The sequence below is a fragment of the Entelurus aequoreus genome, linkage group LG09, assembly GCF_033978785.1.
Source record: "Entelurus aequoreus isolate RoL-2023_Sb linkage group LG09, RoL_Eaeq_v1.1, whole genome shotgun sequence".
In the NCBI taxonomy this organism is placed as follows: domain Eukaryota; kingdom Metazoa; phylum Chordata; class Actinopteri; order Syngnathiformes; family Syngnathidae; genus Entelurus; species Entelurus aequoreus.
In genome coordinates this window covers 56,393,698-56,418,958 of record NC_084739.1, presented here as the reverse complement: position 1 = coordinate 56,418,958, position 25,261 = coordinate 56,393,698, and the positions used below count along the sequence as shown (strand labels likewise).

Sequence of the window (25,261 nt, the reverse complement as noted above, 5' to 3'; positions counted from 1 at the left end):
TTGCGTTTGGAAGTGCGATCCAATGGGAACAGAATGAAATGTGCTAAAGAAATAAGTTCCGGTATTGCTTAAAATGACCAAAATACAGTAAATATTGAACATATTACATATTGTTATGAATGTGTCTGTTACTACATTATATATATATATATATATATATATATATATATATATATATATATATATATATATATATATATATATATATATATATATATATATATATATATAAAACGTTGGAGGTTTTTTTTGGAAGTTGTTTTAGAGGGCTTTGAAGGCTACAGTGATGACTCCCATTAGCCGCATCTTGCAAGCTTTTTTTCATCTTTAAAATCCTAAAAAAAAAAAAAAAAAAAGTGTCTTTCTGTCGTTCATAATGATTGTGAACAAACGGCAAAATTCCAAAGAAAAGAGCAGTTCCCCTTCAAGTCATTTGTAACTTTCCAATGTTGTTTATATAGAGATTAAATAATTTTGGTCCCATCATTGATCCCTGGGGTATGCCACAAGATATATTTAGCACAGTAAACATATTTTTGCCTAGCTTCCTGTTGGTTAAGTAGCTTCTTCTCCAGTTCAAGACCAGCCCTCAAAAACTATCTGTCACCACCACAACTGTAAGCTGCTGCTACCACTTCAAAAAAATAAATATATACAAATAAATTCTCAGATGAAAATATCTTGTGAGCCAATTCACTAGATAGTAACATTTAATGTAAAATGTTCAACTATTCAAGATTATCATTGTCAAATGCTTATGTATACAGATAATTGTAAGCTTTTGAGTAGTCGTGAGTTCAATCCCGGCCTCGGGATCTTCCGGCTTCCTCCCACCTCCAAAGACATGCACCTGGGGATAGGTTGATTGGCAACACTAAATTGGCCCTAGTGTGTGAATGTGAGTGTGAATGTTGTCCGTCTATCTGTGTTGGCCCTGCGATGAGGTGGCGACTTGTCCAGGGTGTACCCCGCCTTCCGCCCGATTGTAGCTGAGATAGGCTCCAGCACCCCCCGCGACCCCGAAGGGAATAAGCGGTAGAAAATGGATGGATGGATGACTTCATATAATGTCCATATGCGACAGGATGTGGGCATTAAATTCTTTAAGTGGCATTAGAAATAGCATTCAATTAGATTTGATGATGCCAATAGAAACCATGTTTGTTAGGAACAGACATCTTTCTATCACTGTATCTGTCATTTGAATAAAGTTCTCATATATATCAAGTAGTTACATGTAATTATGTGCTAATAGTCATTCTGCTATGGTTAGCTGTACATTCTTGTTATATAAAAGATCTGAAAATATAGTTTATTGGGATAGTTTGCTGTTCTTTGCACTATGTAGTACGCTGTTATCATTTAAGCTCCTCTGTAACTGTGATGTAATTATTGACATGTATTATCAGTATGTTTCATAAAATGGGTCATTTTTAAAAACCTAATACCACAGTAATCAAAGGTGTTTAAACTTCGCAAAACAAACCAGGGGTTCATATCAGGACTGCAGCTATCAAATATTTAGTGATGGAGCGCTCTAATGAAAATGTATTTGTTTTAATCTATTAATCGGATAAAACATATTTTTGCTTGGTTAAAGAGCAATTATAAACACCTACGAGAAAATAACACGTTTCACTGAATAATGAACAACCAATTGGTTTCATTTTGAAAAAAAACCAAGACTAAACGAGATATTTCAGTATATTCATGGCTGTGCATTTATGAATGCTAAACTTAGACCGACTGACTGGAAATCAGACAAAATATTATTTTTAAGATTTAGAGTATTTGCAGTGTATAAACTTAAATCAAGACAACTACTACATCAGACATCATTGTTACTTATTGATATTTTATCCATCAATCCATTTTCTACCGCTTGTCCCTTTCATCAACCAAAATTGAGACATGCACTTGTGAGTTCTATCAAATGAGCAGCTCTGATTAGGAAGCTAAAATCATTTTATTTTCCATCTCTCTTACTCACAGCGCTGTTTGTGACATCAGCCGGTAATTTGGGATGAAATAAGATTATATAAAGCACGGGTGTCCAAAGTGCGGCCCGGGGGCCATTTGCGGCCCGCAGCTAATTGTTTACCGGCCCGCCACACATTCTGCAAAAATTGCAAAATTGATAATATTGCAAAAATTTAAAAAAACATTTTAAAAAAGTGGAATGAGGTGAAATCTAACAAGAAAAAGTTGCAATGTTGACACAAAGCTGCCATGCAGGCTGTTTTTTAAATTTTGTCTTTGTTTATTTTTCTTTTTTTTGCCATTGCTAAAAAAAAAAAAAAAGACTAAAAATCTATGTTATAATGAATTATTTGTTAAAAAATATCACTTTAAAATGTTTTATGTGGAAAAAATATTGCATATATTGTGTGGTTGCCAGGGACGTGCACATGATTATAGAGGGGCAGGGGCTCAAAGTCAGAAAAGGGCAGGACATTTTTTTTTGGTCCTTTACACAATATGGAAATTAATGTAAAATTAAATTTGCTAATAGGAAGCTTACTACTTAGCTGTGTGTCCTTTGTAGGTAAAAGTGATTGCCATTTCTTTTGTGTCAACAAATTATTGTCATAATTAGTTAATTCACATTATCATAGGCTTGGAAGACATGAAAAGCAACAAAACACTGGTTTATTATTAGGCTATTTATTGTTAAAGATAAGCACTTTAATATTGAACATTGAACAGTGCAACATGAACTTGAAAATTTGTTTTTAAAAATCAATTCTTGAACATTTTGAATTGATTAAGAATCATATAAAATTGCGATTTGAATAAGAATTTTTTTTCCCCCAGCACCCCTAATAGGCAGCAGACCATCATGCCAATGATTTCAGAGTGAGTTCTTGATTTTGCTTGTAATGCTTGTTTCTTTCCCTAGTTGTGTGTCATCTGCCTTGCATTAATGGTGGCAAGTGCAGCGCCAGGGACAAGTGCCAATGCCCTCCAAACTTCACTGGAAAGTTCTGCCAGATTCCAGTTCAGGGCGGACACCAACAGCACCAACAGACTTCAGGCAGCTACAGTCAAACTCAGGTCCATTCCACACACACCTTGCCTCTGACCTACAGCAACGGTGCTGGTGAGTTGCTATAGTGATGCCAGACTGACTTATACAGGAGGTCCTCGTTCTACGTACGAGTTCTGTTCCTACGGCGGCGATGTAATTCGGGTTTAACGTTGGTTATACTGGGGACTTAAAGCTAAATGATGTTTAAAAGAACACCTAAGTTAGTCATACTGTACACAGAACAAACAACATATTTATACCCAGCAGACACAAGACATTTAAATAACATTGAGGACTTGTTGAATTAGGTCCTAACTAGGGATGTCCGATAATATCGGACTGCCGATATTATCGGCTGATAAATGCTTTAAAATGTAATATCGAAAATTATCAGTATCGGTTTTAAAATTATCGGTATCGGTTTCAAAAAGTAAAATTTATGACTTTTTAAAACGCCTCTGTGTACACGGACGTAGGGAGAAATTCAGAGCACCAATAAACCTTAAAGGCACTTCCTTTGTGTGCCAGCCCAGTCACATAATATCTACGGCTTTTCACACACACAAATGAATGCAAGGCATACTTGATCAACAGCCATACAGGTCACACTGAGGGTGTCCGTATAAACAACTTTAACACTGTTACAAATATGCGCCACACTGTGAACCCACACCAAACAAAAATGACAAACACATTTCGGGAGAACATCCGCACCGTTACACAACATAAACACAACAGAACAAATACCCAGAACCCCTTGCAGCACTAACTCTTCCGGGACGCTACAATATACACCCCCCGCTACCCCCACCTCAACCCCGCCCACCTCAACCTCCTCATGCTCTCTCAGGGAGAGCATGTCCCAAATTCCAAGCTGCTGTTTTGAGGCATGTTAAAAAAAATAATGCACTTTGGGACTTCAATGATAAATATGGCAGTGCCATGTTGGCATTTTTTCCATAACATGAAAAAAAAAACTTGATTTATTTTGGAAAACCTTTTTACATTGTTTAATACATCCAGCGGGGCATCACAACAAAATTAAGCATAATAATGTGTTAATTCCACGACTGTATATATCGGTATCGGTTGATATCGGAATCGGTAATAAAGAGTTGGACAATATCGGAATATTGGATATCGGCAAAAAAGCTATTATCGGACATCTCTAGTCCTGACATTGAGCAACTCACACCTAACGTTGGAACAACATGCTTTTTGACAACGTTTAATCAATGTTGGGTTCTGATGTTGACTTGACCATTGAATTTTGGTCATTTTTCAAAGAATATTTGACAACACAAATACAACGTTAAAACAACATGCTTTTTGACGTTTATTCAATGTCAGGTTGTGACGTTGATTTGACCATTGAAATTTGGTAATATCCTAACCAACAACGTGGATCCAACGTTAGACACCAACATTGTCTCAATTTACAAATACAACTATTTTGCAGCGTTGTTTCGAAGTCAGTTTTCGAGGACATGTACGTATAGTCAACGTTGTATCAATTTCTTGTGCCTGCTGGGATAGAACACTGTCATAAAGAAGAGAACAATTCCTGACTTTATTCCTGTGGTTGTCTTGCACACTGGAAGGGGTGTGGCCAAGGAGGAAGAGACAGGAAGTATCATTAATGAGACCATTACACTGCGTACTTATCAGCGTTATCATTTCATTGGAGCAGATGCTTTCACATATTCATATAACGGTATATCATCTTTGTTCTTCATGATGCTCACAACCTTTGAGTGGCTTGCATCGAACATGCAATCAATGTTGATACCTACACATTCTCAACATTTTACCACCTCTGATTTCACTCTTCTTTTCTGTGACGCACTGCCTTAAGAAGAGTCTTCTACCATGCTTGGGAGACATCATGAAGGGAAAAAAAGTTCACTAAAAAGAACATGCGACGTTGTCCTTCATCGCTTTAGCTTTTAGAAAGCATTGTTAGGCGGCTATCCACAAAAAGGCAAATATAGTCGCAGAGAGGCTAAAGAGGGGAAAAACTTGTACCTGCCTTACAAGTTGACTTGTCCAAAAATGATTGTTTTAATGTTGTTGCGTTTTAAATATTTATTTGCTTGAAAAAAATAGTGAAATAACTTCCCTAACTAAGTGCTATATAGCAGTGGTCCCCAACCACCGGCCCGGTACCGGTCCGTGGATCGATTGGTACCGGGCCGCACAAGAAATGTAAAAAATAAAATAAAAAACAAAACAAAATTAAAAAAAAAAATTAAATCAACATAAAAAACACAAGCTATCAATATAGATCAATACAGTCTGCAGGGATACAGTCCGTATGCACACATGATTGTATTTTTTTATGACAAAAAAACCCCAAAAAAAACACTCCACCCAGGGCCGTGGGACAAATTTTCAAGCGTTCACCGGTCCGCAGTTACAAAAAGGTTGGGGACCACTGCTATATAGCACTTAGTCTATCAATATTAATGCGGTCAGCAAAGTAGGACATCCACTGTCACTCTCACTACGTCTACGAGAACGCCAGGTGAACAGCTAATATTACTACTGCTGACATACCATGTGACTCACATCCCCACCAATCACCAATGACAAGCCAATATGTCCTGCAAAGAACCAAAAAAACTACAAATAACCTTGGCTGGCACTTAATTGTACTTGTAATTGTTTCCTCAACCCTAACCCTAATCCCATTTAGGAAATATCTACGACATCCGAGGTGACTCATTTAGGTCCTGTAGAGGTCCAAGAAGGTCTCAAAAGAACCCAAGTGGTCCCACTGATAGATGAGGTTACCCAAAAGGTCCGAAATGCACCCAAAAGAGCCCTTGGCCCAGCCTTCAGACTCTTTGGGTACATTTTGAAGGTTTTGGGGCACCAGGACTTCTAGGGGGAAGTTGATCCGTATTAGGGTACTTTAGGACCTTCAGTTCTGTTTGTACTTTCCTGAGTCCATGGACCTTTTACAGTAAAATTAGACAAGCCTTAAGCTCTTTTGAGAAAAATAACCCAAAAGTCCCAGCTCCCGGTACCTCAACCTGTCCGAGTAACATATCTTTCCCTACCTTTGTGTAGCAACGCCCAATTACATAATCGTTCTTCTACTGCATGCACATAACTTGTTCTCTTTTTGTACAGGATTATTGATTTATGGGAAGTGCGTACATAACAACAAAACATATCACGAGGACCGCCTGTAATGTGAACATACTCGTGGACATTGTATTAAGTATAGCATGATCTTACCAACAGTACTATTTTTCCTGTAATTTTTCATGATCAGGATTCAGCCCCAACATAGTAAAAATCCATATCAAGCATCCTCCTGAGGCGTCTGTCGAAGTCCACCAGGTGTCTCAGCTGGACAACTACCACAGTAATGGACACAATCCCAAAAGTTCAGGCTCCTCTTCGTCCTCCAGCTACAGCTTTCATCACTCTGAAAGCCAGCAGAAGATCCAACACCATGGCTACAACGTTGTCTATCCAGGCCAGCACGGTGACCAGGTTCCTCAGTACCAGCCCGTTTCCTCTCAGAACATGTTGGGCCGCTGCTTCCAGGAAACTGTTGGTAGTCAGGTAAACAATCAAGAAAACAATTATGCAATATATTCATATCAGATCTTTATTGTTATTTCAGTAACACTTTGAGGCTTTATAATTTGAAAACCAGGGTCTCCTCTATATGTAATTTATCTTGGCGCCTCACCATGGCAAAATAATAGCCGCATCACCTAAAAATGAGGGTTTTTATATGAAAACCAATTTAAGTATTACTTGGCAAGTGTGACGTCAGGCTTGCTGCAGCTCTCGCTGTTTGTCACAGACATCAAGCGACAGAAGTAAAAGGTTTCCAAACACGAGTACAGTCTCTTGTAACACCAGAAAAAAATGTTAGATCTTTTGCTTGTCGTTTTTAATAAAGAAAAAGTCACGAAAATGATTTTGTAAGTCTCTAGAAAATTAAAAAATTCTCAACAAAGTACATGTTGAGAATCAACCAGCAACAACTGAAAACTGGAGCAAAACGGTATCTTATATATATATATATATATATATATATATATATATATATATATATATATATATATATATATATATATATATATATATATATATATATATATATATATATACATGTATATGTATATGTATATATGTTGTATATGTATATATCTGTATGTATATACAGTCGTGGTCAAAAGTTTACATACAGTTGTAAAGAACATAATGCCATGGCTGTCTTGAGTTTCCAATCATTTCTACAACTCTTATTTTTTTGTGATAGAGTGATTGGAGCACATACTTGTTGGTCACAAAAAACATTCATGAAGTTTGGTTATTTTATGAATTTATTATGGGTTTACTGAAAATGTGACCAAATCTGCTGGGTCAAAAGTATACATACCGCATTGTTAATATTTGGTTACATGTCCCTTGGCAAGTTTTCACTTCACAATACATTGCTAATGTGGTAAATGACTATTCTAGCTGCAAATGTCTGGTTTTTGGTGCAATATCTACATGGGTGTATAGAGGCCCATTTCCAGCAACTATCACTCCAGTGTTCTAATGGTACAATGTGTTTGCTCATTGGCTCAGAAGGCTAATTGATGATTAGAAAACCCTTGTGTAATCATGTTCACACATCTGAAAACAGTTTAGCTCGTTACAGAAGCTACAAAACTGACCTTCCTTTGAGCAGATTGAGTTTCTGGAGCATCACATTTGTGGGGTCAATTAAACGCTCAAAATGGCCAGAAAAAGAGAACTTTCACCTGAAACTCGACAGTCTATTCTTGTTCTTAGAAATTAAGGCTATTCCACAAAATTGTGTGGGTGACCCCAAACTTTTGAACGGTAGTGTATATATATATATATATATATATATATATATATATATACACATACATACATACATACATATATACTGTACATATATATATATACATACATATGTATATATATCACATATATATACATATATATATATATATCACATATATATATATATATATATATATATATATATATATATATATATATATATATATATATATATATATATACATATATACACATATATATATATATATATATATATATATATATATATATATATATATATATATATATATATATATATATATATATATATATATATATATATATATACGGCGTGGCGAAGTTGGTAGAGTGGCCATGCCAGCAATCGGATGGTTGCTGGTTACTGGGGTTCAATCCCCGCCTTATACCATCCTAGTCACGTCCGTTGTGTCCTTGGGCAAGACACTTCACCCTTGCTCCTGATGGGTGCTGGATATATATATATATATATATATATATATATATATATATATATATATATATATATATATATATATATATGCATCACCGCCGATTATGCAAAATGTATGTTGACATTATCTTGACCATACCCCACCAGGCCCCTAACAACGCCCCCATCGCTACAGGTATATTGGCAATCTGGGAGAAACTCTGAAGACTTTTGGAAGTGGTATGGCATTTCAATACTGTAGTATATTTTTTCTCACACTTATCCATTGTCCAGTCAGAAGATATCTGTAAATCAGCATTACAGAATATGCCTTCATTTATATATTAGGTTATTTATTTGCCAAACAGAAACTAGTGCCTCATGGTACGTCATTATTATGATAGTTTTATACCAAGCAGACCACCACAACAGTTTTCGTTGTTATAATAGGTCAACTATAAAAAAATAATAGCATGTCAATATAGACATGAACACAATGATTGGACAGACTACGACATTGGGGAACTGTACCAGACGACTTGTTGACATCACACAACTTATACACACAAACAGATTTGAATGTTTAGCATGACAGGCAAGACTGTTTTTTGCCTGAAATGTGTTACTCTTAACAAAATAAATGGTCGAACATGCAAACAGTTACAATATGGAACATTGCATATTTCCAGTTTCTCATTACAACATGTCCGAAAAAGAGTAGGAAGAAGCAGAGCTTACTCAAATACAGTAACTAAACATAAGCAAACACTACTAATGGCTCCTATTAAAATTATTAGGGTTTGGCCAAGCCGTTCTGTATCCAGAGACTTATTATCGTAATGTTAATGAGACAAAAAATAAATATATTGATCTTATCACGTTAGTATGATGCAATACTGGGTATCAATATTATTGATATTTTAATGGATAGCCTCTCCTTTACCTCAAAGCATTAGTGGTTAGCATGGCTTCTTGTGTGATCCTGCTTGGTGTGTAACATACTGTACTTAAGCCATTTCTCGTCCTTTTGTCCTGCAATGATAATGGTACTTTTTCTAAACTTAGTGTAATTGAGGCGAGGATTTGTATCTTAAAGCGTCTCCGCACACTGCGGTATAATATTATCTACGCTGGGACGATGCGTTTGTTGCAGAGCCATTACAGTATAAAGTAGCAAAAGACTATAAGCCTTTTGTTACAAATATTAATTAAAAATATCATTATTTATGTGTTGTATACAGTGTGAGTGTAATGACTATTTGATTCATTGCTGATTTTAGTAGTTTCAAATTGAGTACAATAAGTATCAGATCATCTACCAGCCAGCAATAATTCTGACCCTGTTTCCTGGCTTGGGAGAACAGAAAAATGGAGGTGTTTGCCATCAAGTGGATTAGACGTTTTAGTTTGCAGAGAAATGCTGAATATGAATCCAACCACAACATCACTACTGTCAAATATTTCGGTGAAAACATTCTACTTTGTAATGTTTCTCTGCCAAAGATACAGGAAAACACACTAAGGTCTTGAATCTCCAGACCTTAATCCTTTTGAAAATCTATAGTTGGAGCTGAAACTTCAAATTGCTAAACGACAGCCTCTAAAAAACAGGCTGTGGAGAGAATAATAATAATAATACTAATAGTGGATTAGAGATATTTATAGTACTTTTCTATACAACCAAAGCGCTCTCTGCTCTGTAGAGGGGTGAGCCCCCCTCAAAAACCCTGAGATGTTTGCAACCGTGCTGAACAACGACAAGGACCTATAAGACTTCTGTGCTTGCATCAAGTACTATGTCATGTTTTCTTGGAGTTCAAATACTTCTTTCACCCAATCAAAATACAAATCAATTCATATTTTATGTTTATTATTTTATTCAGATTTTTTGTTTTTATGTCTCTTTTGTTAAAAGGGAACTGCACTTTTTGGGGGAATTTTGCCTATCGTTCACAATCATTATGAGAGACATGACGATGGATGTTTTTTGGTTTTTTTGCATTATAAATATTAAATAAATACGATCAAACGTTTGCTTACAATGGAGTTTATGGGAGCTGCACAATTCCGCCTATAAAACCCTTAAAAACATCCAAACACCTCCACGATGAAGGAGTTGTCCGTGTCAGGATGGACGAGGACCGGGGCAGAGACAAAACTCCTCTTTAATCTTCTAAAGGCCTCACTGGCCTCCCTGGTCCACAGAAAATTAATACTGGTAGAAGTGAGTGTGTGGAGAGGTGCAGCTACCTTGCTGAAATCCCTGATGAAACGTCTATAAAATCCGGCAAATCCCAGGAACCGTCTTAGTTCCGTACGCGTGGTGGGTTGGGGCCACTCCAGTACCGCCTCAATCTTCTTAGGGTCCGCTCTTATGTGGCCCTTCTCAACAACAAAACCCAAGAATCCCACTAAAGGTGCGTGAAACTCACACTTCTCTGCTTTGACGAACAACCTGTTCTCCAGCAGGCGTTGGAGGACCAGGCGGACATGTCGTTGGTGCTCCTGCAGGTTCTGGGAAAAAATCAAAATGTCATCAAGGTACACGACAACGAAATGGTCCAACATGTCCCGTAAAACGTCATTGACGAGGGCCTGAAAAACAGCCGGTGCATTAGTAAGGCCGAATGGCATCACCCTGTACTCAAAGTGTCCGAGATGGGTGTTGAAGGCCGTCTTCCATTCATCACCCTCTTTGATTCGCACCAGGTGATAGGCATTTCGGAGATCAAGCTTGGTGAAAATAGTGGCAGGAGCAAGGGGCTCAAAAGAGGAGCTCAGCAGAGGTAGGGGATATTTATTCTTGATAGTAATGCAGTTTAATTGATCTGTTTAATTAAATCTGTAGTCAATGCAAGGCCTCAAGGAACCGTCTTTCTTTCCCACGAAGAAGAAGCCTGTTGCCACCGGGGACTTGGAGGGGGTGATGATACCTGAGGCAAGGGATTCAGTGATGTAGTCCTTCATGGCCTTCTTCTCTGGTAAAGACAGATTGTAAAGTCTGCTGGAGGGAAGGACAACGTTGGGAATGAGGTCGATAGCGTAGTCATAAGGTCTATGCGGGGGAAGAGACAGCGCACGTACCTTGTCAAAAACAGCTGAAAGGTCATGATAAGCAGCGGGAACACAGGAGAGATCAGTGGGAGGTGAGGTGGGCTTGGCCCTGCAGGCTGGGGGAACTGCCGACCTTAGGCAGTTAGCGTGCTAGACAGTGCTCCATGCAAGGACCTTGCCCGTGGACCAGGATATGTGAGGGTCGTGCTGTCGAAGCCAAGATCGCCCGAGGACAAGCGGGGCGACGGGAGCGTCGAGCACCCAGAGGCTGATGTTCTCGGTGTGATTCCCAGAGAGGGTCAGAGACAGGGGTGCGGTGCGGTGCTTGATGGGCCCGAGGGGATGTCCATCCAGAGCTTGTGCCGGCAGGAAAGTCTCCAGTGGAATGAGGGTTATTCCTGCTTGGCGAGCAAACTCGTGATCCATGAAACTTTCGTCTGCTCCGGAATCCAGGTAGGCCCCCACGGTCAGAGTCCTAGAGCTCCATGACAGGGATGCAGGAAAGAGAATGCCTGGGTCTCTCTTGATTTGGGGAACAGTTGTGTGGCTCACCAGGAACCCCCTTGGTGGCGAGCCTGGTCTTTTGGCCTCGTCGGGCAGCTCCGGATTGGGTGACCAGCCAGTCCGCAGTAGAGGCAGAGATGCTGCCTGAATCTCCTTTCCCTCTCTGCCGCCTCCAGGCGTGACCTGCCCAACTGCATGGGTTCCACAGTTGCTGCTGGCATGTACGGAGGTGTAGGCCGAAACACGGCGGCGTGGTCGACAGGTCGAAACTTGGGTCTCGGAGATGAGCTAGCTGGAAAACTAGCAGAAGCCTGCGCTCTCTCTGCTGCTCGTTCACTGAGTCTTTGGTCAAATAAGAGAGCCAGGTCGATGAGGGCTCGACACGAGGTAGGTCGGTCTCTCAGCAAACCGTCCTTGATCTCGTCACTCAGTCCTCTCCTGAATGCACTCTGGAGCGCCTTGTCTCCCCACTCGCTGTCGGCCGCCAGAGTGCGGAACTCGAGAGTGTAGGCCGCAACCGAGCGGGAACCCTGTCGGATGGAGTGCAGTCGTGAAGCAGCATCCCTCCCGTCCACGGGGTGATCGAAAACAGCCTGGAACTCCGCTCGAAAAGCAGCATAGTTGGTGCTCAGACCCAAAGTCTTGTCTACTGCTGCGGTGGCCCACTTGAGAGCCTGTCCAGAGAGTAATGAAAACACAAACGCAATCTTCGCTCCATCAGAAGCATAGCGAGATGGTTGGTGCTTAAAAATGAGTTCACACTGAACCAAAAAACCCCGACAAAGTTCAAAGTCCCCCTCAAAGGGACTGGGGCTGGAGATCTTGGGTTACCGGGGGTTGGAGGGGCTCCAGGAGGTGGCGGCTGCCGGAGCACTGTAATTCGGCACAGGTGGAGGAGCAGGGCTTGGACTAAGGCTTTCCAGTCTAGCCAGCAGGCTCGCTAAGGCGACATCAAGCTTGTTCTCCAGGCTCGAAAATCGAGCGTGGTGTGCCTGGATCTCAGCGTGCATGGCCGTGAGGTTAGGAGCCGTGGGGGGTCGAGGAAGGGACGCGGATTTGGGTCTGCTTGTGCCGTCCGGTTCCGACATTGCTGGAACGTACTGTTGTGTTCGGCGGGGAAGGAGACGACACAGCAACAAGAATAAGCTCAACAGTTTATTTTGAGCTTGATGATGTGGTGGAGTGTGTATGCTACTGTGTATGTTTGCAGGACTATGTGAAGCGTTACAATGAATATTTACCAGTGGTTGTTGTAAGTGCGTGTTGAGTGAGAAGGTCACCAGTTCAGTAGGGCGAGGCAGGTAGGAGAGTCCGTGAAACAAGCGGGGGTCCGTGGGGCTGAGAGGGGCGTCCAGAGGTCCAAGTCCAAAGTGGGGGTCGAGGATCGAGGGAGGCAATCAGAATCCAGAGGGGTCCAGAGAAGTGAGGCGCACTGCTCACTTCCAAGGCGACGGAGGGAATACTGGGGAAAACAAGAGACAAATGAGCACAAGGGTCGAAGGTCACAAGGAGCGAGCAAACAAAGGTGAGGAGCCAGAGACGAAAGCGTACTGCAAGCAGAGACTACGTTCCAGCGTTGGTTCTCTGGACACGCTGGCTTTTATGGGGAGTGATGTCATCAGCAGCAGGTGTGTCGATTGATGATTGCACACAGCTGTGCTGGCGCGTGGCAGCAGAAGCAGAGCGTGTATGGACGTGTCCTGCGGTGCGTGCAGACGAAGGAGCAGCTGACTGTGCACGCCCCGTGACACATGCTATAAGTAGGGCTGGGCAATATGGCCTTTTATTAATATCTCAATATTTTTAGGCCATGTCACGATACACGATATATATCTCGATATTTTGCTTTAGCCTTGAATTAACGCTTGATGCATACAATCACACCAGTATGATGATTCTATGTGTCTACATTAAAACATTCTTGTTCATACTGCATTAATATATGCTCATTTTAAACTTTCATGCAGAGAGGGAAAACACAACTAAGTCAATTTACCAAAACTGTATTTATTAAACAGTTATTAAGCAGTGGCACAAACATTCATGTCATTTCCAAAACAGAACGTGCAAGATAGTCAGAGACATTTTAAAACAAGCTATTAGTGCACTTGTGTGCATGATGTCACTAAGATGACATATTAAAATAACACTAAATTAAAATGCACTTTTTGTACAGAACGCCACTACAATATTTTAAAACAAATAAAGTGCACTTTTGTGCATGATGTCACACAAGATATTTCAATAACTGTGAAATAAAAATGAGCTGCATAATAGGAAATCAAATATGTATGTCCTTCGCTATGTGGTAGTTTACTGCAGACGTCATATCCTTCTGTTGTTGACTATTTTTTTCATACGGTGTTGATCTGGAAATGGTTGCTTGGGCATTTTGTTGGTGTGGCACCGGCCGGAGATGTTGACTTGCGGAGTTTCAATCACTCTTCATTCTCTAGCGGGTGACTTTTCAAATGATGCTACAAATTAGCAGTAATGCTACTTTTTGTAGCAACGCTTTTGCCGCATACTTGACATATTACTGTTGTCTGTTCTACATATTCCCGCTTGAAGCCAAACCACCGCCAGACGATGGACCCTGTGCTGTTTTTCTTGAGAATTAATTCTTCTTCCTTCATTTGTTACCAGATTCGCACCTTCTCTCTCGTATTACCACTCGCACCGCACCGCTAGCACCACAGCTAACTTTACCCATGCCGCTACCTCTCTGCTCCGCGAGGGTGTTTGACGTTGGACGCGCGACAGTATGTGACGTATGTAACAAGGTGCGGTTGTTTTATGTCTTTGTGAGAAGGAGAGACAAGAAAGAGTGAGAAACGCATGTAGTGTAATGTCAGCAGCTAAAAGCAACTGCGTGAGAACGTATACTCGAATATCACGATACAGTCATTTTCTATATCGCACAGAGACAAACCCGCGATATATCGAGTATATTCAATATATCGCCCAGCCCTAGCTGTAAGTATACATGCAATGTAGTAACAGGCACATTTATAATAGCATTATGGACTGAACTTTCACATTATTAACTGTATCCACTCGGCATCCATTGCACTGGTCACTCAAGGGGGGGGGGGCCACAACTGCGGTACCTTTCAAGGTTTCACGTTGTTTTCATTGGGTTTAGTTTTTTTTTTCCCCTGATGTGGGATCTGAACCGAGGATGTCGCTGTGGTTTGTGCAGCCCTTTGAGACATTTGTGATTAAGGGCTATATAAGAAAACCTTGATTGATTGATTTATAATATTTACGTATTTTTATAATTTTAAGCATACATGGCGCATTCATTTAAAAAACTTTTGCTTTTTTTTCCCGTCATCACTGATTATTACTCACTACAGACTTCATGAAAACCAACAAACATAAAAAACATCACTTACTGTACAATGTGTGCTGTCACTCACTGGTTAGAGTGTCTGCCCTGAGATCGGTAGGTCGTGAGTTCAACCCCCGGCCGAGTCATACCAAAGACTATAAAAATGGGACCCATTACCCCCCTGCTTGGCACTCAGCATCAAGGGTTGGAATTGTGGGTTAAATCACCCAAAAAAATTATTCGCGGGCGCGGCCACCGCTGCTGCTCACTGCTCCCCTCACCTCCCAGGGGGTGATCAAGGGTGATGGGTCAAATGCAGAGAATAATTTCGCCACACCTAGTGTGTGTGTGACAATCATGGGTACTTTAACTTTAATTAGGAAGCTGACTGCTTATATCAGGGGTGTCCAAACTTTTTCCACTGAGGGCCGCAAACGGAAAAATTAAAGCATGTGGGGGCCATTTGATATTTTTCATTTTCAAACCATAACAAAATATATGGATTTTTAAAATGTATTTTTACCTTTAGGGGTCCCAGGGACCATAAAGGGTCTCAGTTATTAAAATGTTAAAAATAAGTCTAATTTGTATTATTATTTTTTATTTAACGCTTACAGTAAATCTCTATATCAACTTTAAAAAAAAAAGGTTTTATGGCTTTTCTGTCGAAAACAACTTTGTTTTTTTTAGTAAAACTGAAATATGCAGTATTTAGTAATTAGAGCCCTAAAAGATCAATAATGCAGGACACCATTGATTTTAATTATTTCATATTTTTGAGTAATCACAGTGAAAAGATAAATAAAATACCACTAAATATATTTGGGATCCAAAAGGTGCCCCACTCATAAAGTGATACATTTTTTTTTTTTTTTTTTTTTTTTTACTTTGAACACTTAAGTTACGGGATCAACTTCAGATATATCTGTCGATTTTACGTTTGAACTATTATTTTATTTGTTTTATGCTCTTTTGTCAAAGAAAACGTTGATGTTTTTATATGGCAACTACACAATATATGCAATATTTATCACATAAAACATTTTCAAGTGAAATATTTGAAGTAATTGGAGCCTTGAAAATAATTCATTATAACTTGGATTTTTTTGTCATTATTTTCTTTTTGAGCAATGGCAAAAAATAAAGAAAGACAAAAGAAAAAAAAAACAGCCTGCATGGCAGCTTTGTGTCAACATTGCAACTTTTTCTCGTTAGATTTCACCTCATTCCACTTTTTTTAATGTTCTTTTTTATTTTTTGCAATAGCATTTCCAGAATGTGTGGAGGGCCGGTAAACAATTAGCTGCGGGCCGCAAATGGCCCCCGGGCCGCACTTTGGACACCCCTGGCTTAGATGTTCATCTATTCCCATTTAGGTGAAGAATGATTTATAATCCTCACTAAGAAAAGAGATGGTGGGGGGGGTGTGGGGGGACCAAGCGTCTTTGCGTGTCTCGCCAGTTTCGGGTCCTACATGGCTGTCAAAGTGTACCAACTTGTCGGACTACCTACTCAGACTTCTTCTGTCCAGGTGAGATGCATTATTTATGATATAGAATAAAATTACAGGGAGCAAGGAAACGAGGAAGCAGCAGACCACTCGATGATGTAAACATAGGGACATGTGGTAGTGATCACAGCACCAATATGAATAGTTTGTGTGCGTGAGCGCTTATAATAAAAATAAAAATTATACTTGGTTAATATTCAAGTCTCGAAATGTATATGGAGTATTGTTGGCGCTTTTTGAATGGTCATTTATTGGATTTTATGGGAGGAATAGAGGAGCTCCCATTGGCTCTGCTGTAAGCTGACTTCTATTGACTTTTATTTACAAGTTACAATGCATAGAAAAAAATCCATCCGTCATGATGTCTTTCATGATTGTGAATGATAGGCAAAATTCCCCAAAAAGTGCAGTTCCCCTTTCGGATAAACCCAGCATAGAAATATTGGCTGGTAATATATTTGAAAGCATTGACTCAAATAGTTATGTCCCCCACTGTACACTGTAACTATTACTACTACTGTTAGAAAGGTTTTGATCAAAGGACATTTTTCAAACAGAGAATAGTAGGTATGAATAAATTAAAAAAACACTAACCTATTTATTATAACCTTTTTTTGAATGAACACATGCTGTCCTAAAGTTGAAGTGGTAATTGTTTTTGGTGACACCTAGTGGCCACAACAATTCATGAAGCTAAGCTCAAGACGCAGTAAGTTGAATGATACGGACACGTTTGTTACTGAATACTTTCTAATACGCATCTGCCTTGGAGTCTTTGTCTGTGTAAGTAATATGCAACTATGATTATTTGACACTTGTTTATATTGACAAATGTGCTGTTTTAGACGGCAATATTGTGTAATTATGGACACTTACTACATAAGTCTAGCTTGTGCGCTATTGTGTGCTTACTGTTGTGTAGCTGCTAGCTGCTTGTAGCCTATAGCCGACCATGTTTACCTTTTGTTTATGACTTGACTAAAATACAAGAAACGACCAAACTTGTGTAACATTTACTTTTGTAGATGTTAAACTTCTTATATCACACATTTTACAAACAGCTATTGAACTTGTCCCTGTGTGCGTTTCAGTGTGGAAAGGCTCTCCCGGGTCTGACGAAGCAGGAACAGTGCTGTGGTACCATTGGGACATCATGGGGCTTCCACAAATGCCAGAAATGTCCAAAGAAAACATGTAAGTGCTGTCACTTTTAACATACACCGTCAGGTGTGAGCAATCATACTACTAAGTAACCAATTTAATTATTGTATTTTTTATATGCTCAGCTTGAACAGTTGTTGTTGTTTTCATGCAATATTTATTTTCTAAAAGTTTTGTGTTCTTTATAAAAGACACGCCAAAATGGTGATGTTTTGGGGGTCAAGCACCAAATAAATAGATGTATTAAATTTCCAATGGGCGACTTTAATTAGAGATGCAAGTGTTGTAAATTACGAGATCCGCCACAGAACCAATTAAGCTTGTAAATTGAGGTACAACTGGCGTTAAAATACAAGTACTGGAGGGTACTGGGAAAGAAGGGCAAAATGTGGGACGGTTGAGCAGTACAGTATGTTTCTTTGTCACTATCAAACAATGGCAATGAACACTCCCATTTTGCCTTGATTATTGAATTAATCAAAAAAATTGACTTAATTTTTAACAATCAATTAAAGGCCTACTGAAATGAATTTTTTTTTTCAAACGGGGATAGCAGATCCATTCTGTGTCATTCTTGATCATTTCGCGATATTGCCATATTTTTGCTGAAAGGATTTAGTAGAGAACAACGACAATAAAGGTCGCAACTTTTGGTCGCTGATAAAAAAAGCCTTGCCTATACCGGAAGTAGCGTGACGTCACCGGAGGAAGGACTCCTCACATTTTCCCATTGTTTACAATGCAGCGAGAGAGATTCGGACCGAGAAAGCGACAATTACCCCATTAATTTGAGCGAGGATGAAAGATTCGTGGATGAGGAAAGTGAGAGTGAAGGACTACAGTGCAGTGCAGGACATATCTTTTTTCGCTCTGACCGTAACTTAGGTACAAGGGTTCATTGGATTCCACACTCTCTCCTTTTTCTATTGTGGATCATGGATTTGTATTTTAAACCACCTCGGATACTATATCCTCTTTAAAATGAGAGTCGAGAACGCGGAATGGACATTCACAGTGACTTTTATCTCCACGACAATACATCGGCGAAGCTCTTTAGCTACTGAGCTAACGTGATAGCATTGGTCTCAAATGCAGATAGAAACAAAATAAATAAATCCCTGACTGGAAGGATAGACAGAAGATCAACAATACTACCAAACTCTGGACATGTAACTACACGGTTAATGCTTTCCAGCTTGGCGAAGCTTAGCAATGCTGTTGCTAACGACGCCATTGATGCTAACTTGGCTACGGAACCTCGACAGAGCTATGCTAAAAAAATTAGCTCTGCACCTACGCCAACCAGCCCTCATCTGCTCATCAACACCCGTGCTCACCTGCATTCCAGCGATCGACGGAAGGACGAAGGACTTCACCCGATCATCCGTGCGGTCGGCGGCTAGCGTCGGCTAGCGCGTCTGCTATCCAAGTCAAAGTCCTCCTGGTTGTGTTGCTACAGCCAGCCGCTAATACACCGATCCCACCTACAACTTTCTTCTTTGCAGTCTTCCTTGTTCATTAAACAAATTGCAAAAGATTCACCAACACAGATGTCCAGAATACTGTGGAATTTTGAGATGAAAACAAAGCTTTTTTGTATTGTATTCAATGGGGTACCAATACTTCCGTTTAACTAGTGACGTCACACGCATACGTCATCATATATAGACGTTTTCAACCGGAAGTTTAGCGGGAAATTTAAAATTATACTTCATAAGTTAACCCGGCCGTATTGGCATGTGTTGCAATGTTAAGATTTCATCATTGATATATAAACTATCAGACTGCGTGGTCGGTAGTAGTGGGTTTCAGTAGGCCTTTAAATGGATGAATTTGTCAGAATGCCTGTCAGAACTTGACATCAAACAATAATGTACATTGTTGTGAAAAACAGAACTATCTAGGTATGTGAGAATTGAAACAGTGACTTTTTGGTCAGTGGTTGACTTTTGTGTTCAATTCCCACTCAGTGGCATTGTTAAGTGTTGTCGGTGTCTACAAGGTGCTCTGCGAATGATGGCGACCAGTCCATGCTTACATCAGGGCTCCCACTTATCAAAGTCAAGACACAGCTTCACCATCTGGTATCTTTTCATGTGCAACTTGCATGTCCAGAGACAACCAGCCAAGCCGCTCAAGCCGACACCTTGCATTACTTTCGAAACACGTTAGGCTTTCCTCGCTTTGAAAACAAATCCTGACAGCACCATGAAGCTGCGGGGTTTTCATTCACAAAAGTGACGTGATCAAGAAAAAATACGACCATACAGGGAAAATGTAATTCAAAACATTTGTACTTGGATACCACATGAAAACGTTGTCAGCATATTGGTATGAATTATGGTTGGGATTGAGCAAATAAGTCAAACAATGTACTGAGAGAAGCCAGTTTTAGAAACAGAACAGATAAATACATTTACTGGAAAGAATGCTGAACCACAGCATTTATCCTGAGTTCATTATTTATTATTGTATGATTTAATAAGGTCTATCAGTGTGATCTATTTATTGGTTAATAATTAGGGGTGTCCCGATCTGGTATTGATATCAGATATCGGTCCGATATCAGCAAAAAAAAAAAAGTATCTGATGATATCTCCGATTTAAGCTCCGATTCAAGCAGTCTTGCAGTGTGTTTACTTGTGCAAAGCTGGACAGCCAGTTGGCATCTAAATGTCCTCCAATAAGCACACAAGGTTGGTCTATTTTTGTATTTATTCAATTAATGTACACAAGGTAAACATGGTATACTACTAGGCTACTAAGCTGGACATACATAATAAGTGTCCCTATTTGAACAATATTACAGTCTAAAACAGCACATTTTTCAACATAAACAAGTAACAAATAATTATAGTTGCATATTACTTACACATACAAAGTCTCCAAGGAAGAAGCATATTAGAAAGTATCCAGTAACAAACGTGTCCGCATCATTCAAATTATTGCGTCAGGAGCTTAACGTAATTATTGTTATTTAACGTAATTAATAGTGTTTGAGAGCCGAACTAAATGTAGGACAAGAGATCGCATTAGTTTGTGTTCTTTTGTGGTTTCTATGCCTAAATATAACTATGAAGACCTGGTTGTGCAAATAAACTAACATGATGTTAAGTCCTAATAATAAATGTTGTGATTGTTGGTCCAATCCACCGTATTTTCTTTCCCGATTTTCATAACAGAAACTAAAAGCTTAGTAGTTGCTTTATTTGGCATGGGTGACCACATTGTAGCGTCTTTGGTGATATTTGTTAGCATCAAGAAAATATCCTTAGTAGTATTAATAAACTAGATGAATACATCTCTCGTAGATGTAATTGTAGATGAGACTAATATTTGTAGCAGGAAATCAGCTGCAAACAAACGTATCTTTTTTTCATTAGCATCACGATCACAGCAGCACGGCACTCGTTATGTCAAATACGTTAATTAGCGATGCACAAATAAGTCAACTTTGTCTTTCACGGATTAATGCTTAAATTGTGGAGCCCTCAGATGTAAAGACATGATGTGCCTCAAATCTTTCCTTCTCTAAATACTGTGTCAAGTGAAGTGAGGTCTTGCGAGCAGTAATCTCTTGGTGATGATAAATGATTTAAATCATTAAAAAAATATATTTATCTTAAGAATGTATACATCCACTCTATCCCATTTCAAAAAATGTTTCCATGATCCCTTTTATATTTGCCTCTAAACCTTTCAAAATATGCCGAAATCAGCACTGATTCAGGTAAATAAACAGTAGTCTGATGGGACTCTAGACCATCGCCTGAAACCCAGAAGTGCCCAGATGTGCTTCTAGGTCACTGTTACGTTCCCAGATGACTCAGAGTCTAGGGATCGTAGGAGAACGCAATATAAAAGTGTATAAACCAAATGAGTTGTAAATTAAAGACACCAAAGCCAAGAATTTAAAACAAAACTAGTGTTATTGAAAAGTAACCGTGGGGGGGTTGCAACAAGAAACAACACTAGCCTAGCTTGGGAATACAGGTGCTGTCAAAGAAATGAACAAAACATACCAAAAGACACCTCTAAAAAGGAAAGGTAAGATGACTAACTAAAGCTATTTCATTAGCATAAACCAAAAACCTAACTACCTACTCTAGCCAAAGACGGGGTCCAAAGCCTACAAGGGTGACAGCCACCACTAAGCCTGGTGTCTCTATACAAAAACACGTCCTACGTGTGTAGTGTATAGAGGCCTCTGTCTAACCTTTCCCAAGACTAAGCTGCACACTAAACAGATACTTACAAAAGTTGATAGATAAAAAACAGGTGGCACAAATTAAGCAAAGAGTTTAACAAAAATGAGTACAAAACAAAGTAGCGTCTATTAAGGCTCCACACAGCATGACAGAAAAAGAATCAACCTCATCCAATGGTGAGCAGGTGGTTTTAAGCAGAATAGGAGGATGAATGTTGGACCGGGATTGACTGGCTGATTAACAGGTGAAATGAGGAGCAGCTGGGAACAGAGGCAGTGAATGAGTGTGACCTGTAGAAACAATAGAAGAGGAAAAACAAAACATACAAACCACCACTACGTGGAACGTAACAGTCACGTGATTGCAACCCAGCTATACCATATTTCATCCATCAATCCATCCATCCATCCATTTTCTACCGCTTGTCCCTTTCGGGGTGGCGAGGGGTGCTGGAGCCTATCTCAGCTGCATTCGGGCGGAAGGTGGGGTACACCGTGGACAAGTCGCCACCTCATCGCAGTCCATCAATAATACCAACATTATTTTGTTTTAAGATACTTTATGGGTGGTTTATCAAATGTTTGAATGAAATTCCTAATTTTTGTTCTTGGCGTTCTCCCAGCAGCTATTCCTCTGATCGACTGTCCTCAGGGTTACAAGAGAATCAACAGCACTCATTGCCAAGGTAACACACTGTTAAATTGTATTTATTAATTTAAATTCTATGTATTCCAATTTCTCACTCGGTCTATCTGGTGATTGCTTGATTAGAACGCAATAAATGTAAAAAAGAACAAAAACCCAAAACATTCCACAAAACCCAAAACCAGTGAAGTTGGCACGTTGTGTAAATTGTAAATAAAAACAGAATACAATGATTTGCAAATCCTTTTCAACTTATATTCAATTGAATGGACTGCAAAGACAAGATATTTAATGTTCAAACTGAGAAACTTTTTTTTTTTTTCAAATAATCATTAACTTAGAACTTAATGGCAGCAACGCATTGCAAAAAAGTTGGCATAGGGGCATTTTTACCACTGTGTTACATGGCCTTTCCTTTTAACAACACTCAGTAAGCGTTTGGGAGCTCAGGAGACCAATTTTTTAAACTTTTCAGGTGGAATTCTTTCCCATTCTTGCTTGATGTACAGCTTAAGTTGTTCAACAATCTCCATTGTCGTATTTGACGCTTCATAATGCGCCACACATTTTCAATGGGAGACGGGTCTGGACTACAGGCAGGCCAGTCTAGTACCCGCACTCTTTTACTACGAAGCTGGTAAACTACAATGTCAGACAAGCAGCAAACTACAATCTTCACTATTAATTATTAAATCATCAATCAATCAATCAATCAATGTTTACTTATATAGCCCTATATCACGAGTGTCTCAAGGGGCTGCACAAGCCACAACGACATCCTCAGCTCAGATCCCACATAAATGTTATGAATGTTTAAACAACTAATTTACATTCAGAATTTACATTTACTATGTTTAGCGTGGGGCAGCACGGTGGGATAGGGGTTAGTGCATGTGCCTCACAATACGAAGGTCCTGAGTAGTCCTGAGTTCAATCCTGGGCTCGGGACCTTTCTGTGTGAAGTTTGCATGTTCTCCCCGTGACTGCGTAGGGTTCCCTCCGGGTACTCCGGCTTCCTCCCACCTCCAAAGACATGCACCTGGGGATAGGTTGATTGGCAACACTAAAAAGTGTCCCTAGTGTGTGAATGTGAGTGTGAATGTTGTCTGTCTATCTGTGTTGGCCCTGCAATGAGGTGGCGACTTGTCCAGGGTGTACCCCGCCTTCCGCCCGAATGCAGCTGAGATAGGCTCCAGCACCCCCTGTGACCCCAAAAGGGACAAGCAGTAGAAAATGGATGGATGGATGTAGCGTGTTATTTTTTTTGTTCTTTTTATAACACATATTGTAACTTCTGAATGCTATAATGTTACCTTATCTTCTAATGATAATAATGCTAAAAGCCACCAAGTGGCTCATGGTGATGGCATAGTGGGAAACAAGGAGCATCTTATTTTTGAGGGGGTGCTTTCCATCATTCTGTTTGAAAAAGTTAGGTCGATGGCAGGGGTGTCCAAACTTTTTGACTCGGGTGGCCGCATTGGGTTAAAAACATTTGGCTCGGGGCCAAAAGCCAACTGCATGTAAAGCAGTGGTTGTCAAACTTTTTCTGTCAGGCCCGAAATGGACATTTACAGTGACTTTTATCTCCACGACAATACATCGGTGAAACACTTTAGCTACGAGTTAACGTGATAGCATCGTGCTTTAACTGCATATACAGAAAAAAAAATAAACCCCTGACTGGAAGGATTACGGAGCCCCTAAAGGGACATGGGAATTTTTTTTTTTTTTTTAGACATGTATCTCGTGGCCACGAGAAAGCATTGGATGCGTGCTGATGGTTTGGTGTGTGTTAAAATGGCAGTTTAGGAGTTAATATGGCTGTATTTCCAGTTAGGACTTTCCCCCATGTGTGTTGTGGCAAAATGTGAATGCTTGATTAGTAGGTGTGAGACAAACACTTTATCTTCCTGGTTATTGTAACGCTACGTGTTTGACATTATTTAAGACTTTATCATGCCCGGGAAAGGACAGTTTTCCTCTTCTGTGGCTGTGGGGGGTGGGCGTGGCTTGCGGACCTGCAGCGAAGCGGAGTGTGTCAGTTAGTCCGATGTTGATGTGATCAAACTTCTTTCTTGCTTGGAAGATACACACACAATTGTAACTGTTATTTCTTCCTGCAAATAATAAATATGTACAACGTGTTTGGATGTATTCATTTATGTAAAATTGTCATTAAATGTAATATTGCCTGACAAAAAGTGATTTGACGTACGTAATATTTTGATATTTACACATCGCATATTTACACACGCGCATCTGACTAGACCCAAACAATTTTGTAGAATAGCCTTCATTTCTAAGAACAAGAATAGACTGTCGAGTTTCAGATGAAAGTTCTCTTTTTCTGGCCATTTTGAGCGTTTAATTGACCCCACAAATGTGATGCTCCAGAAACCCAATCTGCTCAAAGGAAGGTCAGTTTTGTAGCTTCTGTAACGAGCTAAACTGTTTTCAGATGTGTGAACATGATTGCACAAGGGTTTTCTAATCATCAATTAGCCTTCTGAGCCAATGAGCAAACACATTGTACCATTAG

General features: G+C 39.7%; 1 protein-coding gene across 7 annotated transcripts in view; it reads left to right on the top strand.

Annotated features, from left to right (window-relative positions):
* Window positions 1-25,261, top strand: part of ltbp1 (latent transforming growth factor beta binding protein 1) — a 318,864-nt gene that overhangs the window by 142,681 nt on the left and 150,922 nt on the right. For 4 of the 7 annotated variants that reach the window (XM_062058978.1, XM_062058980.1, XM_062058977.1 and 1 more), the window contains 4 exons: window positions 2,900-3,100; window positions 6,309-6,604; window positions 17,797-17,899; window positions 22,697-22,759. In XM_062058978.1, coding sequence (XP_061914962.1) covers window positions 2,900-3,100; window positions 6,309-6,604; window positions 17,797-17,899; window positions 22,697-22,759 — 663 coding nt within the window. The remainder of the gene's footprint in view (window positions 1-2,899; window positions 3,101-6,308; window positions 6,605-17,796; window positions 17,900-22,696; window positions 22,760-25,261) is intronic. The other 3 variants (XM_062058983.1, XM_062058981.1, XM_062058979.1) reach the window with 1 other exon arrangement.